At 69.0% G+C, this 15097-nt stretch overlaps 4 protein-coding genes across 4 annotated transcripts in view; 3 read left to right on the top strand and 1 right to left on the bottom strand.

The window, feature by feature from the left end:
* The window catches only part of CHLNCDRAFT_141326 (hypothetical protein), a gene marked incomplete at both ends in the record, with an annotated part of 1315 nt that extends 558 nt beyond the window's left edge, over nt 1–757 (top strand). The window contains 3 exons of the mRNA XM_005843221.1: nt 232–297; nt 456–567; nt 711–757. Of these exons, the coding sequence (XP_005843283.1) occupies nt 232–297; nt 456–567; nt 711–757 (225 nt within the window). The remainder of the gene's footprint in view (nt 1–231; nt 298–455; nt 568–710) is intronic.
* A 1288-nt stretch (nt 758–2045) lies between these two features.
* CHLNCDRAFT_37547 (hypothetical protein) lies at nt 2046–7449 on the bottom strand (the record flags this gene model as incomplete). Its single annotated transcript, XM_005843168.1, has 16 exons — nt 7079–7449; nt 6827–6920; nt 6481–6603; nt 6192–6293; nt 5714–5863; nt 5259–5387; nt 4907–4993; nt 4653–4726; nt 4317–4396; nt 3982–4071; nt 3799–3839; nt 3548–3636; nt 3193–3256; nt 2943–3010; nt 2474–2649; nt 2046–2167 (listed from the first exon to the last, which is right to left on the bottom strand). Exons 1-16 carry the CDS (start codon nt 7390–7392, stop codon nt 2046–2048), a joined length of 1803 nt encoding a protein of 600 aa, XP_005843230.1. The 5' UTR covers nt 7393–7449.
* A 314-nt stretch (nt 7450–7763) lies between these two features.
* Nucleotides 7764–11346, top strand: CHLNCDRAFT_141324 (hypothetical protein; the record flags this gene model as incomplete). The annotated part of the gene is made up of 8 exons (XM_005843220.1): nt 7764–8129; nt 8288–8425; nt 8616–8701; nt 8886–9039; nt 9189–9339; nt 9558–10747; nt 10924–11211; nt 11335–11346. 8 exons carry the CDS (start codon nt 7764–7766, stop codon nt 11344–11346), a joined length of 2385 nt encoding a protein of 794 aa, XP_005843282.1.
* Nucleotides 11347–11743: 397 nt separating this feature from the next.
* Nucleotides 11744–14191, top strand: CHLNCDRAFT_141323 (hypothetical protein; the record flags this gene model as incomplete). The annotated part of the gene is made up of 6 exons (XM_005843219.1): nt 11744–11813; nt 11978–12064; nt 12209–12318; nt 12548–12639; nt 12864–13745; nt 13969–14191. The coding sequence occupies 6 exons, from the start codon at nt 11744–11746 to the stop codon at nt 14189–14191; spliced, it is 1464 nt and encodes a 487-aa protein (XP_005843281.1).
* Nucleotides 14192–15097: the final 906 nt, after the last annotated feature.

The raw sequence follows: 15097 nt of genomic DNA, 5'->3' as shown, positions 1-15097 counted from the left end.
GGGCGGGCCCGCGCCCCGGGGGGGGGGGGGGGCGGCTGCCCTTCCACGCCCTTGTCAAGCAGGGCGGGCCAGGCAGGCCTCAGGCCCCGCTCCTGCAAGGGCGGCCTGCAAGTTGCAGCTCTCCCCAGGACTGGGAGCCCCAGTACGAAGGGCCGCACCCTTTCCCATCCCCCATGCTGTGCCCCTCTGCACCACCCCACATCTGCCCCTTCCCCCTCGCCGGCGCCGCAGCCCGACAAGAGCGGCGAGGTGGACATCCAGCGGCTGCAGCGCACGCTGGCCGAGTTCGAGCTGCAGGTGGGCTTGATGTGTGTGCGTGAGGCGGTGGTGGTGGTGGTGGTGTGTGTGTGGCGATGATCTCGGCCTGGCTTGTCCTGTGGGGCGCCAACACTGCTTGCCGCTCTGCAGCCGAGCTGCTGTTGCTGTGCTGGATTATTTACTGCTGCTGTGCCTAGGCCTGGGCGGCTGCTGATGACTGGCCTGCTGAAGCTGGAGAACTGTTGCTGGGGATGCTGGTGCAGGTGGACCTGGGGTGTCTGCTGGAGGAGATGGACAGGGATGCAGATGGTGCGCCGCGCTCCTGGCATGCAACAGCCCCGCCTGCCGCTACCTGCTCTCACACCATGTCGAGGCCGGCTTGCACGGCCTGCACTGCGCCTCCCTGCCCACCCACCCACCAGTGCTTGCGCGCCAAATCGCCGCTGCCGCAGGCACCGTGACGTATGAGGAATTCAAGGCGCTGCTGGCAGCGGCATGAGCGCTGGGGCGCCTCCCTCCGGTTGCCGGCTGGACGCCAGCGGGAGAGAAGAGCGTCGCAGCCGAATCAGTACTGGAGCTTTGTGTAGATGGTGCAGTCAGCACCTGCATGACTTCTTTGGCATGCGCATGCCCCGCCCACGTGATGCCCGACTCTTCTACTGCTCCGGCCCCGTGGCCGACATTGACCGTCTGCACCGGCGTTGACCGTCGATGAAGGCTGCTGCGGCCACACTGGTTGGCCATGTGGACATTGGGTTACGAGTACCGAACCTATATTTTGACGACTCAGCCTGCTGCGTTCTGGAGCTGGGGGCTGCCTGATCGGCCGCTGCCCAGGGCTTGCCCTGGGCGGCAGTGGAGTGCGGCACTGGCGGCAATTTTGCACTGGCGGCAAATGGTGCTCTACCACCTTCAGAATTCATGGCACGTCCTGCATTGGTTGTGGATCATGTGAGAGCAACCAATGGGCTGAGAACTGGGCTGAGGACAGGACAAGCACCACGAGATGGCTGCACGCTGGTAGCCCTGCTGGCCTTCAAACACGTCTGATTGTGATTCAAAGCGATATGGCGATGCTGCGGAAGGGCGGTTCCATGCACAGGCCGGACGGCGCCCGGGCGCCACCTTGGCGCAGGGCCAGTCAGGACCTGGGCCAGCAGCTGGGCCAGTAGTCTTTAAATTAACTACCTCCCCCTTCCCGTGGCTGGCCCGCACCGATCGGCGCAGCCAAAATGATCAGTCACTGACAATGGCTCCTCGACGGCGACTGCAAACGTTGACGGCGGTTCTGCGCCCCTGTTTGCAGCATGCCCCCTGCACCCTATCTGTTTCCCATTCAATGCATCGTTTCCAGTACTATTGTATCAAGCAAGATATCCTCTGTAAGTCATTCTCAGATCAATCCCTTATAACCTCCGCCAACAGGCAAGTGGCGCCTGCTACCGTGGGCTGACATCTAGCGCAGCCTTCTGCCAGCTGATGTTACAGAGTACTGGCACGGCTGGCGAATGTCCGTCCTTGGGGGTGGATGGCGGTGGTTGGGTGACGGGAAAATGGGGCGGTGGAATGACACTGATGTGCGCACACAATCAGAAATTTAGTGCAAAACGAATGAATCTCGTATACAATTTGGCTCACTGCTGCCGCCCCAGCAGGGCATGCCGTGCACCGCTGGTACCAGCCCCAGCCCTCCAGCTCGCCTGCCAGCCCGGATGGCAGCCAATTGGCACGGCACGGCAGGGGTCACGTGCACGGTGTGAAAAAGGGCAGCATTCACGGTGGGCGCCTCAGGCGCGGTCGCGCACCGCCGCCAGCAGCGCGTTGTACCCCTCGTCGATCCCCGGCAGCGTGGGCTGCCTGCCCAGGTCGCACAGCACGCGGTGCGCGCAGCCAAAGCCGGAGAACACGACTGCAGGGGGGGCAACGGGAGGGCAAGCGGGTGGGCAGTGAGGGTATTCGGGCAGGTGAGTGGGGCAGGTGATGCACCTGCCTCATCATATGGGGTGTGGATGAGTGTGACGTGCTGCAGCCGCTCACCGGGCCCAGGACGGCAGGCCACACGCTGCGCCTGCTGCCTGCTGCAGACCCCAGCCTCTCGCTCTACCCGAGCACCCTACCCCTCCTGCTGCTGGAACCAGCCCTCGGCAGGACTGCGGGCATAGCTGCCTGGTGCAGCCAGCCTCAACTGCCCCGCAGCAGCCGCCACCTCCCCCACCTGCGTTCACGCCCTGGCCCGGGAAGGTGGAGTCGCCCACGCAGTACAGCCCCCGTACCGCGGTGCGGTTGAAGGGCATGGACAGCATGCCCAGCGGGCGGCGCGACGGGATGGGGCCGTAGCTGCCGTCGGCGCGGTTGAGGAAGCGGCGGTGCGTGCGCGGGGTGCCCACCTCCCTGCGGCACAGGGGTTGCGTCTTGAAGACAGGGATTGGTTCAGGCAGGTGCAGGTGGCTGCTGGCAAGTGTGGCCCTGGGTGGCTGTACACGGCGCAGGGTGTGGGTGTTTGGTGGCGGTGGTGGCGAGGGATGGCGGAGCGCGCTGGGCGGGCTGGGGCGGTGAGCTGCTAAGAGCGCCGACGAGGCAGGCTGGGCAGCAGGTGCACCAGCCCTGCCAGCCGGCCGGCGGGCCCGGCAGCGCCCCCTGGCCCCAGTCCCACACCGCCACCAAACCGGCGCCGCGCCGCCCACCTGAACAGCGTGCCCGCTGTGAGCCCCGGGAAAACCCTCTCCAGGCGGGCCACGATGGCATCTGCCACCTGTGGGGCGCAGGCGCAGGCGCAGGCAGGGGTCAGGGCGCACAGCGGCGAGGGCACGGAGGTGCTTGGCTTGGGCAGACAGGGCGCAAGCGCAAACGCTCGGTGGGATACATGCGAAAGCCACAGCAGGCTGGGAGGCACGGGCGAAGTGCGGCAATAGCGTCTGGCCGGGCAGAACGCACCTCCTCCTTCTTCCTCTCGTAGTCCGCCCGCTCCAGCCCGCTCCAATTGTCAATCCAGTCGGGGCTGCAGGAGGAGGGGAGCAGTGAGGAGGAGGGCAGAGGGGCGCTTGGCAGGCGAGACACCGCTGGGGTCAGGAGGGTGGGTGGGCGGGTGGGCAGTGCCGCGGGCAAGCCAGGTGGGTGAGCCAGCGGGACGGCTGCGTGCGGTTGTGGAGCCATGCGCTTGTGGAGCAGCAGTTGACAGCAGCACAGGAGCGGACCCGCCCCCAGCCCTCAACGATTGCCACATCGGGGCGACCCCCGCCCAAACCACCGCCGCCTCGCCCCATGCCACACGCCCAGCCCCTGGCCTCACGTGAAGGAATGGAAGGTGTGGGTGCCCTCGGGGCACAGCGAGGGGTCCAGCAGGGATGGGATGGAGACAAACAGGGTGCCATAGGGGTCCTGCACCGGGGAGGAAAGCAGGGGCGGCGGCGTCAGGCAGGCAGGTGTAGGGTGAAGGGCCAGGCAGGCATGCCAGTGGCAGCCAGGCCGCTGGAGCTTGCAGCGGCCGACATGCGGCAGTCGCCCCGCAGCTGTACCGCTGCGCTGCTGTACCGCACGCACCTCCATCTTCTCCCAGTCCTCAACAATGATCTGGTGGCACTCTGCAGCCAGGCGGGCAGGGCAGGCGGGCAAGGCTGGCGGTGCGGTGTCGGAACGCTGGCTTTCCTCCAGCCAATGGGCCTCCCGCCAGTGTTGCTGCCCACAGCTGCCAACAGCTGCCAAGCAGGTTTTGTTTCAGCCCACCCGAGCCGGGCGGCAGCACATCTGCCTTGAGGCCGATGTGGATGGAGAGGAAGGAGGGGGCCTTCTTGTACCGCGTGCGGAACAGCTTCTCTGCAGGTGCCGGGCAGGCAGGCAGGCGGACAAGCACACGCAGTGCAGAGGTGTGGAGGCTGCAAGACGTGCGTGGGGCTGGGCTGACAGATGAGGACGGCGCTGCAGAGCTGCACACATCTCCCCAGGCCGAGGGAGAGCCTCCTTCCCTCCAAGCACGCCCCCAAGCAGCACACTCCGCTGCCTTTGAGCAAGGCCAGCCCGCACCCCCTCCCTCCCGCCTCGGCAGCACAGCATCTGCTCACCCGACTCTGGCAGCTTCTCCTCCCCGATCATCCCCTCAAAGGTGTCCCACCGCGTGGCATTGCTCACCACCGTCTTGCCCCTGCACACAACCACAGGCAGAGGCAGGCAGGCAGGCGGGCAGGGGCAGCTTGAGAGTGGTGCCGCTCCAGGCAGCCAGGCACAGCGCCAGGCAGGGGCTGTGAGGGCGCATGCCACCCGGCAGCGGGGGCAGCAGGTGCGGCAGGTATGGCTGCTGCCGGCACAACTGACATGTAGCGAGTTTCACCACTAGGTGGGGGAGCTGTGTGTGTAGCCCAGCAACGTCTGAGAACTGCTGCATGGCACCTGCCGCCCACCTGAAGACCCTGCCGTCTGCTAGCCGCACGCCCACCGCCCGCGCGTCCTCGCCGCTGCCCTCCAGCACAATCTCCTGCGGCCAAGCAAGCGCGGCGTGGGTGTGCAGAGGCAGGCCAGCACAGCGAGGAATTTGGAAAGCGCGTAGGTTTGCGCTGTGCGGGCTGGGGCCCTGTGCCGGGCACCCCTTGGAGTGCAACAGTGCCAGTACCACCCTATGGTACCGCAGCAGTACCAGCGGTACCGCCAAACCCACCTTGACGTTGGCCTTGTACTCCACGTAGCTCCCCAGCTCCCGGATGCCGTCGGCCATGGCCTCGGGGATCCTGCCCACGCCCCCCACCTGCGCACCGGCCAAAGAACACAGACTAGGTTTATTTATTCTGACCATGCTGCAGCCACAGCGGCGGCTGGAGGCGCGCGCCCTAGGCGAGCAGCCAACACTCGCCCCCCCCGCAGCGACGGCGCTGCCGGAGTAACCTCCCCCAGCACGCGGCGGCTTAAGCTCCTCTTTCCAGGGACAGTTGCTCCACTCCGCTCCCCTTCCCGCCACCAACCACGCCTACACACACACACACACACACCTCCCCGCCCGCCCACCAACCCACCGGGTAGTTGATGCCCCCAAAGTGTCGGTCGCAGAAGACCATGCCCGCGTTGATGAGGGGCGTGAGGTCGGCGCTGACGGTGCTCCAAAGGAAGCACTCGAGGTCCACAAACCGCAGCAGCTCGGGGTCCTGAGAGGGGGGGGAGGAAGGAAGGAAGGAGGAAAGAAAGACAGACAGGAAACGCGTGAGCTTGGTTGGCGGGGCACTGGTTGAAAAGGTGCGGGGGGGAAGGGACGGGCTGGGCAAGGCAGGTAATGGGGAGGGGGCTGGGTGGCTTGCGAGGCTGCTGGCGCGCGTCATGCAAAGTGCCCGCTGCCCTCCCGCCACCTCGCTGCCCTCCCTGCTCCCCACCAGCACCCCGCCAGCCCACTCCCGGCAGCCCACCCCCCACCCAGCCCGGTCCCACACCCCCTCGCTCCCACTCCTGCGCGCTCCCCAGCCCCAGCGGCGCCCACCCGGATGCAGCGCCGCGCCACGTCCCCCGTGTTGGTGGCCACAAAGGAGGCCAGGGTGAGGCAGGCCAGCGGGTGGCGCCCAAACTGCTCCAGCAGGTACCGCGGTTCCTCCAGGGACTTAAGCTCCAGGGTGTTGAGGGCGTTGAAGACCTGGGGAGCGGGGAGGAAAGGGCAGGAGGAAAGGAAAGGGGGTGCGGGATGGGGCGCGGGGAGCGATGTGCAGCGCGGGGTGGGAAGCCGGGCGAGTGGGAGTGGAGGCAGGGCTCAGGATGGGAGAGGAGTGGGGAGGGGAGGGGCGCATGCCCGGGCTGCCTGATTGGCAGGGAGGAGGGCAGCGTGCACGCCGCGCCGCGTGCCGTCTGCCCCTGCACTGCTCTGCCCTGCGGCCTGCTCCTTGCGGCACGGCACACCTGCTCCTTACGGCATGCCGCACACCTCACCCCTGCCACGGCACCCCTGCCTGGCAGCTTCCGCCCACCTTCCAGAACTCATCGTACAGCTGCCGGATGCCATCCCGCTCCTCTGGAAACTTGGAAGTCAGCTCCTCGATGAACCGCTCATATTCCCGCCACACCTTGACCTGCCCAGGGCAAGGGTGCGTGGCACGTTGGCGTGCCGGATGGCAAGCTGGCCACGCAAGCTGGCCGAGCTTGGAACTTGGGCAGAGGAGGCCAGCAGCCTGGCATTGGGAGGGGTGGGGGAGTCGCCTCGCGCCAGGACCCGCCACGCTGGGCTGGCCCGGCGGCGGCGGCAGCCGGTCGCCCCACCTGCCAGCCCTGCGGGTGTCGGGGCCCCGGCGGCAGGTGGTAGTGGATTTGTGTGGGGTCCGGCACCGTCTCCAGCCGCTTGCCAACCGCCGCCAGCGCGCGCGTCATCAGGTTGGTGGTGCCCTGCAGGGACCGGGAAGGGCATGGATGTGCAATCATGGGCTTCGGCCGGGCACTGGCTGCGTGCGAGACAGGATGCGGTGGCAGCTCCGCCTCCAGACCAGCGCGGCGATGCATCGGCTCCCAACTGCACCCCACCCGCCCCATCCCCATCGATGTATCAAACGATTAATTGTTCTCCCTGCCCAGCGTAGATACTGCTGTCCCATCCAGCCGGCTGCCGCACCTTGTCCCCGAACCCAAACATCATTGAGGAGCCGACGTCAAAGGTGAAGCCCTGGCGGTCAAAGTGGGCGGCGGAGCCGCCGGGGATGATGTACCTGCGCAGGGCGGTACAAGTACAGGTACAGGCGGAAAGGAGGTGGCGGTGGGGGGGCTGGCAGGCAGGCGGGCGCAGAGGCCCACGCGTCGGCCACAACCGCGGCGCCGTAGAGCAAAGAGCGGCGGCAAGCCATCTCTTCCGTCGCGGCCGACTCACTTCTCCAGCACCACCACCTTTGCGCCCTTGGCCGCCATCTGCGCCGCCGTAGACAGCCCCCCCATGCCGCTGCCGATGATGACGGCATCGTACTCTATGTCGATGGGGGCCTTGCTGCTCGCGGGGGCCTCGACGGCAGCCGCCGCCACCACTGGTGCCGCCGCCGCCCGCTGCCGCCGCCGCTGCCTTGCTGGCTGCAGCTGGCCGGACGCTGCCGGCGCTGCCGGCAGTCGCGGCCGTGGTCTGGCCCCTCCGCGCTGCAGACACGCCCTCCCGGGCTGAGCTGTGGTGCAGGCCGCCACGGAACTGCGCATTGGGGCGGAATGCGCTATTTATTCGTGCTGCGGAACGATGCCAGGGCCCAGATAATGCGACCACAAGCGTCAATTCCGACAGGGCGGCCCGGGATGAGGAGATGGCAGCGGAGGCGGTACATCTTGGCGGGACGCCTTCTTTCGTGGCGCTTGCGAGCCCCTGGCGCTGATCGCCAGAAATTTGGACTTCACTGCCGTGCAGCGGTGGAGAAGACCCCACGCAACAACTCGGGCCAACTGCAGCAGGTGCGCAGCTGCAGCAGCCGCAGGAGGCATTGCGACAGGCAGCAGACCCGACTCGCAGGAGTGCACCTGCAGTTGGCCTGATACGCGTAGCCTCCCTGCTGCAGGCCCCCCGCGGCACGCCAGGAATGGACGCCAGCCCCGACAGGGCGGCTGTAGAGGCGGAGGAGGAGTACATGTCGCCCGATCAGTCGCCCGGCGAGCCCGCAGCTCCCGGCGGCGGCGCTGCTGCCGAGGCGGCGGGAACCGCGCAAGCCCTGCCAGCCTCGCCCGAGGAGCCACTGGTGGACGTGGCTGCGCTGGCTGAAGAGGCAGAGGAGGACGAGGAGGACGTGGTGAACACGGTGTCGCGCCAGCTCAGCCGCCTGTCCATCCCAGAGGCGGCCGACGCCGAGGGCGGGGCAGACAGCGGCGCCGCCAGCTCCACCGCTTCGGCGGGCCTGGAGGAGCCGCCGTGCTCCACCACCTCCCCCAGCAAAGCCAACTTCCTGCCGGTGCGTGGCCAAGGTTGGCCGCTGCTGGTCTGCCGCTCCGTCTGCTGTTGTTCAGCTCGAGGATGGATGTTCGGGCCACAAGAAGGTGTCGGGTGCTTCTTGCTGGCTGTCTCCCATCCTCGGTGCCTCCCTGCTCGTGCGGCACGCCTGCCCCGCAGTCCCAGGAGCCCTCCCCGGAGCTTTTCGAGCGCCTGGCGGTCAGCGCCGACGGCGAAACGGCGGGCGAGGCTCCGGAAGGCTTCTATCCGCGCAGCAAGAGCGTGAGCCCGGTGCAGCGCAAGATCAAAGAGCTCGAGGTGGGTGGCGCCGCTGCCGGGCTGTGGCATGCTGCGGCTGCCACCACTCCTGCTGCCACTGCTGGCGCCTGGCCGTGCAGCCGCCGCCGCTGCTGCCAGGCGCCCCTAGCGCAGTAGCGCCTGCCCTGCCCTGCCCTGCCCTGCCGAGCCTGACGCTGTGTGTGCCCTGCGCCCTGTCTCACGCCTGCAGGCAGAGGCCTGGGGTGGCATCCCTTTCGACCCCAAGCCCACGCCTACGAGGCTGGAGCGGGAGCTCGGCGGCTTCCAGGATTTCAGGTGCGGCCGAGTCATCGTCAGGGCATGGGAAGAGCTTGCGCGTGAATGAGGCACACTTGTGCCAAGGCCAGGCTTGCTGCCGCACCTTGCCTGGATGCCTGCCAAGCCGCAGCGTCAGACTGCCCAGCCCAGCACGCGTGCTGAGCAGTCCGCTGGCCCCTCTGCTCCCCTGCCCCTGCCGCAGGCGCAACGAGCAAAGCGCCCCGGATCGCGGCGCCACCAGCCACCGCTCCGGCTCCGCCTCGCCCGCCAAGTCGCCCAAGAAGGGCAGCAGCAGCCAGGCGCGCTCCTTTCCTTGGCGCCCTGCGCCGTTGCCTGATGGGATACCGGAACAAACTGTGCTTGGCACCAGCAACCGTGGTGTTGCCTCACCGCTGCTGTATTGCTGAGACAGCAGCAAAGAGCCAGCATCGTCGGCATGGGCGATGTCTGCGGTACCTCATGCCTGCTGCCTCTCTGCCGCTGCACTGCTGCTGTACTGCTGCAGGACGAGGCGCGGCTGGGCGCCTCGCCAGGCCCCACCCCCGAGGCGCTGTCTGAGATGCTGGCTAAGCACAAGGAGAAGCAGCAGCGGCTGCGCGACGCGGCGGCGGCGCGCTCGCCCGACCGCTCCCCCATGCCGCCCGCCTCCTCCCAGGGTGCGTGGCCCCGCAGCCTGGGCGCAGGCTGCAGGCTGAACGAGTCATGTTCTGCCGCGCATCCAGCGCTCTGCCAGCAGTTGGTGGTGGAGTGTATGTGCAGCAGGCTGGTTGTCGTGTGTGCAGCATGCAGCTTCCCTGCCACCAGCCTGTTCCTCAACATTGCTCTGGATGCATCCAGACCACCCTGCCGCCGGCTGCTGCCCTGCCGCCCGCAGTGCTGATTGAGCAGCAGGCGGAGGCGTGGGGCGGCGAGTCGCTGGACGCGGTAATCCTCCCCTCCAAGAGCCGCCTGGAGGCGGAGCAGGAGGAGTGGGAGGCCAAGAAGGCGGCGGGGCTGGTGGACGACGCACGCGGCGGCGCCACGCCTGTGGCCGCTGTGGCGGCCGCCGAGCAGCAGCAGGCGGAGGATGGGTTTGTGGATGCGGCTTCGCCAGAGGGGGCGGCGGAGGCTGAGGAGGAGGTGTATGAGGAGGCTGAGGCTGAGGAGGAGGAGGAGGATCCGTTTGCCGGCATGAGCTTGGAGGAGCTGGAGGCTGCGCTGGCGGAGGCGGAGGCGGAGGCGGCGGCAGCCGAGGCGGCGGCGGCCAGCCAGGGCGGCGACGCGGGCTACGTCACCGCGGCGGGCGCCTTCCGCGGCCTCAGCCTGGGCGACCTGCAGATGCGCAAGAGCCGGCTGGAGCGGGAGCGCGACGCGGCGCTGGCGGCGGCGGCGCCCCGCGTCAGCGCCAAGTCCACGATCCCGTCCCCGGTGGTCAGCGGGCCGGGGCTGGAAGAAGGGCTGCTGGTGCGCAAGAGCCGGCTGGAGCTGGCTCGGGACGCGGCGCTGGCGGCGGCGGCGCCGCGCATCAGCGCGACGGGATCTCGCCCCACCTCGGCGCATGCAGAGGCCAGCCTGGAGGACACACTGGTGGTGCACAAGAGCCAGCTGGAGTTGGCCCGTGACGCCGCCCTAGCGGCAGCAGCGCCCCGCGTGTCGGCCCGCGGCTCCCGCCCCACCTCAGCGCAGGCGGAGCTCAGCCTTGAGGACAGCCTGGTGGTGCACAAGAGCGTGCTGGAGAAGGAGCGAGACGCGGCTGTTGCGGCGGCGGCGCCGCGGACCACTCGCACCTCGCGGCCCGCGTCGGCAGAGGGCACCTTTGGGGACGACCTTCTGGTGCATAAGAGCCGGCTGGAGCGGGAGCGGGACGCGGCGCTGGCGGCGGCGGCGCCCCGCGTCAGCGCCAGCGGCTCCCGCCCCACCTCGGCGCAGGCGGAGCTCAGCCTTGAGGACAGCCTGGTGGTGCACAGGAACCGGCTGGAGCTGATGAAGGAGGCCTCCGCGGCGGCGGCGGCGGCGGTGAGCGTGGAGGCAGATGCCACCTCCCGCCGCACCAGCCAGGCCTACGAGGGGCCCACCCTGGAGGAGGTGCGTGGCAGCTGGGCGGGGTGGCTGGACGGCTTGCGCTGCTGCTGCTGCTGTGCAGGTGCTGCCGTGGTTTGCCTTTTGATCGGCACCCAGGCCGGTCCCCAGCGCAGCACCTAGCGCCGGCCCTGAGAGTATGTTTTTGCGTGTGTGTGTGTGTGATTCCTTGCACCCTGTAGTCCTTTGGCACCAAGCGGCTCAGCAAGCTGGAGCAGGAGCAGGTGGCGGCCAAGGCGGCGGGGGCTGCGGGGGCGGCGGATGCCGGCGTGGGCCGCAAGTCGCAGCTGCAGCTGGAGCGCACTGCCGCCGCTGCCGCGGAGAAGGCTCTGAAAGCCAAGGAGCTCTTGGCCAAGGCGCGGGCTGCAAAGGCCGCAGCGGCCGCCAAGGAGGCGGCGGGACTGGAGCAGGCGCTCAAGCCCACGCCGCCCAGCAAGCTGCAGCAGGAGCGGGACGCGTGGCTGAAAGCGGTGGGTGGCGTGGCGCTGGCCGGAGGCGCAGGGGTCTGCCATGCATGCCATGCCGCCCAGCCAGCCACACACGGCAGGCATGCGGCTGCTGATGCTCGCCATCCGTTGTGCTACCCCCTGCAGGGCAATGCATGAGCATGCAGGCAACGCAGGAGCCGGGGGGACCTGCTAGGCTAGCAGACCCGCCTCCGCGACAAACCCACCTCTACTGCCGATTGTGATTTGTACCACCCCCTCCGACTTTTTTGATGGCTCCATTCTTGTTTCCACCCCATGTAACCCACTCACCTGTCTACTACTGACTTCAGACGGCAGTCGGGCGCCGCTGCTGGCCGCGCTGGGGTGGCCACCACGCCCACGGCAGTCAAAACATTGCTTGCAGCTGGCTGCCGCCAGCAATCGCGCTGATGACGATGCCATGATCGCCTCCCGGCTAAAGCTGGCGCCTGCAGCTGCGCCTGTGCTCCGCCGCTTGGCCTCGCATCCCCTTCGCAGAGGCTTTGGTGGTGCAGGCTGCACCCAAAATGGCAGCATGCTGCTCGCATTATACTTGATAGCGAGGCGCTGCTTCAGGCCCCCCGCGGCGGCACTGACGCCCATGGGTGAGCGGCGCCCAGGCTCTAACGCAGCCCCAGCGTGCCAGCTCGTGCGGCAGGAGGCTGCATGATCACCGTGGGCCGCCGCCGCCTTTCGCCGCACTGGGGCACGCCTCCCGCCGCCGCCCGCCGCCGCCCACGCCTCGCCGCCCGCCTCGCTGCCGGCGCAGGCAACCCGCTGCCCCTGCAGCTGCACGCCTACCTTCCCGAGGCAGCCACGCTGGGCCGCCGCGTGCTGGTGGTGGGCGACATCCACGGTGGGGGAGCTGCCCAGGGCGCAGCACACGCCTCCCTCTTCCAGCCTTGTGGCCCTGCGTGCTGGGCGCGTTCCTCTCCTCCCTCGCCTCACCCCCGCGCCTCCCCTCCTCTGCACGCTGTGCCTGCCTGCTGTGCTGCTGCAGGGTGCTACGAGGAGCTGCTAGATCTGCTGGATAAGTGCAGCTACGCCCCCGGCGAGGACGTGCTGGTGCTGGTGGGGGACCTCGTCAACAAGGGGCCTCGCTCGGCAGAGGTACGGCGGTACGGGGCGGGACATTGCTGGCCCAGGGTTGGGGCGGGGTGGGGCCTGGCCGCTCTGGCGGGCTGCATCGCTGTTGCGGGCGCGCAGGCTGCCCTGTGCCAGCGATCCGGCCTCTTGACCGGCCAGCCACGGCCTCTCCACCTCCAGCCGCCCACCGGCTACCCTCATACCCACCGCCGCCGCCACACACACGTGCCTGCTGTTCTCCCTGCGCCCGCAGGTGCTGCGGTTTGTGCGTGACGGCGGGCCGCTGGTGTTTGCTGTGCGGGGCAACCATGACGACTCCTCCCTGGCCGCCTACACACGCCTCAGGTGCACCTGCTGGCTGCCCCTGGGCTGCATGCCCCTGGGCTGCATACCCCCCCCCCTTTGGGCTGGGGGGGTCTGGTGCTGCTGCAAGCGTCCCCGCTGGCTGCGGCCAGCCCCGCCGCTGCCCAGCCTCAGCAGCGCAAGGCAGGCAGGCCGGGCTGCACACACAAGAGGGGGCCAACCCCGCTCACCCGGCCCGCCGCCGCCGCGGCCCCGCGCTGCCGCAGCTCCGGCGACGGCCCGGCGGTGCGGCAGCGGTACGCCTGGGCCCGCGACCTGGATGCCAGCCTGGCGACGGTGCTGGAGCAGCTGCCCTTCACGCTGCGCCTGCCCGCGTATGACGCCTTGGTGGTGCATGCCGGCCTTGTGCCCAACATACCTGTGGGCGAGCAGCGCATGATGGACCTGCTGCACATGCGCAACGTGAAGCCAGCCAGCGGAGCGGCGGCGGAGGCGCCGGGCCCAGACGGCGGCGCCTTGGGCAGCCTGGCCCTGAGCAGCGGAGAGGAGGTGGAGGCGGAGGGGGAGGAGGAGGCGGGGGAGGTGGATCGCGGGGTGGCAGGCAAAGGCGAGGAGGGCGGCGGCAGCCCGCGGGGCGTCTGCCAGGCGGCTGCGGCTGGCAGCCTGGCCACCAGCGACGACGCTAGCAGCGGCGGCACGGGCGGTGGAGACGGCGGCAGCAGCGGCAGCGCGGCGCCAAGCAGAACGGGGGCCAGCAGCGGCGGCCCCAGCAGGAGCAGCAGCGGGGCGCCGGCTGGGCAGACCAGCTGGCATGCTGCACTGCTGGCTTACGCTCAGCTGGGGATGAGCGAGGAGGAGCAGCGGCAGGGGCGCAGCAGCAGCAGCAGCAACGGCGGCGGCGCTCCCGACAGCGTGCAGGCCGCGGCCGCGGCCAGCGGCGTGCCGGCCGCCGCCTCAACCCAGCAGCAGCAGCAGGCGCTGCGCCGCCCGCAGTGGCCCCCGCCGCAGCAGCAGCCGCAGGCGCCGCGGGAGGCGCCGGCGGCGCAGCAACACTGGATTGCGGCGGCGGACAAGGTGCCTGGTGGCCTGGCCTGGGCCTCGGCCTGGGAGGGCCCTCCCCACGTCTTCTTTGGCCACGACGCCCGCCGGTGAGCAAGCCCTGCCTGCCTCCTGCTTTACATCCGTCGCTGCAAGGATCCACGCGGCTGCTCAACACCCAGGACGCTCTGGCCAGGATGGGCGGCTGGGCTGCCGCCCTGGCCCTGGACCTTCCACCCTTCCCTGCCATCTTGCTTGGCCTCGGCTGCCCCTGACTCGTCCTGTGCCCCGGGCCTGTCTCCCACCCCGGACCACCACCACCCTGCCCTGCAGCCTGGTGCAGCTGGAGCGGTGCGCCACGGGGCTGGACGGCGGCTGCGTGTACGGCAACACCCTGTGCGCCGCCATCCTGCCACCGCTGGACGCCAGTGGGGCGCCTGCGGTGGAGGCGGCGCGGCCGCCGCCCGACGCGCGGCGCTTCCAGCTGTGCACCGGCCTGCCCGCCTTCCTGGTCAGCGTGCCGGCGCGGCAGGTGTGGTGCGAGCCCGGCAAGTAGCGGCGGTCGGACGGCCAGTGCGGCATCGGGAGCTGCTAGCTCGCTCTGTCTTCTCGCCGCCGCACAGGTGCTGATTGCGTCAAGGCCGGCACACATGCTCATGGCACAGCGTCGCAGCCGTCGGTGCCACACGCTTTGGTCATGTTTTTTCCCGTGGTTGACCAATTGTACCCTCTGGCATCCTCCCTGCATGTGCCACCTGCACTGTGGTTCTGTGCCCACTGTGCCAGTATGCCGGGGGGGCGAGAGGGTGGCGGACTTGATGTGCCCACTGAGCGGCCGCCGCCGCGCCTCGTGGATGGCAGCCAATCTGGGGCGGCGTGAATTCCCTTCAGAGACATCCCAGCATGCTATTGGAGCGGTTAGTGCGAAGCAGAGGTGGTGCATTGGCGCGACATGTGTGGCCACAATCCAGCACCATCTGACCCCTCATGAGCTGGCTCATCCGGAGCCCACGTCCGACAAAGTCTTCCGGCAGAAGCCCTTGCCAGGGGCAATCCTTCCTTCGGCTTTCTGCGGGATTGCAGCCCACCTCCAGCACCCCTCGCAATGCCTCGCTGCTGCACCTGGGCCAGCAGCCGCCTGGCCCTGCTGCTCGTGGCGGTGGCGGTGCTGCAAGCGAACGGAAGGCGCCTGGGCGATGCGCAACAAGTGTTAGCAGGTAATTCGGGCATTTTGGGTGGCCCGGCAGTGGCAAACGAGCCCCCTCCCTGTAGTGTCTACTCTCACCCCCACGCCTGCACCCTCACCGCGCCCTGACAACCACCGCGCGCCCTGCAGGTACAGCCATAGTCATCCAGCACCACCAGAGGCCGACCAGGAGGTGAGGGGAGCGGGAAGAGGGGGTAGCTGCTGCCCAGCTGCGGCCGCAGCGCCCGGCTTGCGCCCCCCGCCCCCCCCCTCCAG

This window comes from Chlorella variabilis (genome assembly GCF_000147415.1).
Source record: "Chlorella variabilis unplaced genomic scaffold CHLNCscaffold_33, whole genome shotgun sequence".
NCBI lineage: Eukaryota > Viridiplantae > Chlorophyta > Trebouxiophyceae > Chlorellales > Chlorellaceae > Chlorella > Chlorella variabilis.
This window is presented reverse-complemented; position numbering and strand designations above follow the sequence as displayed.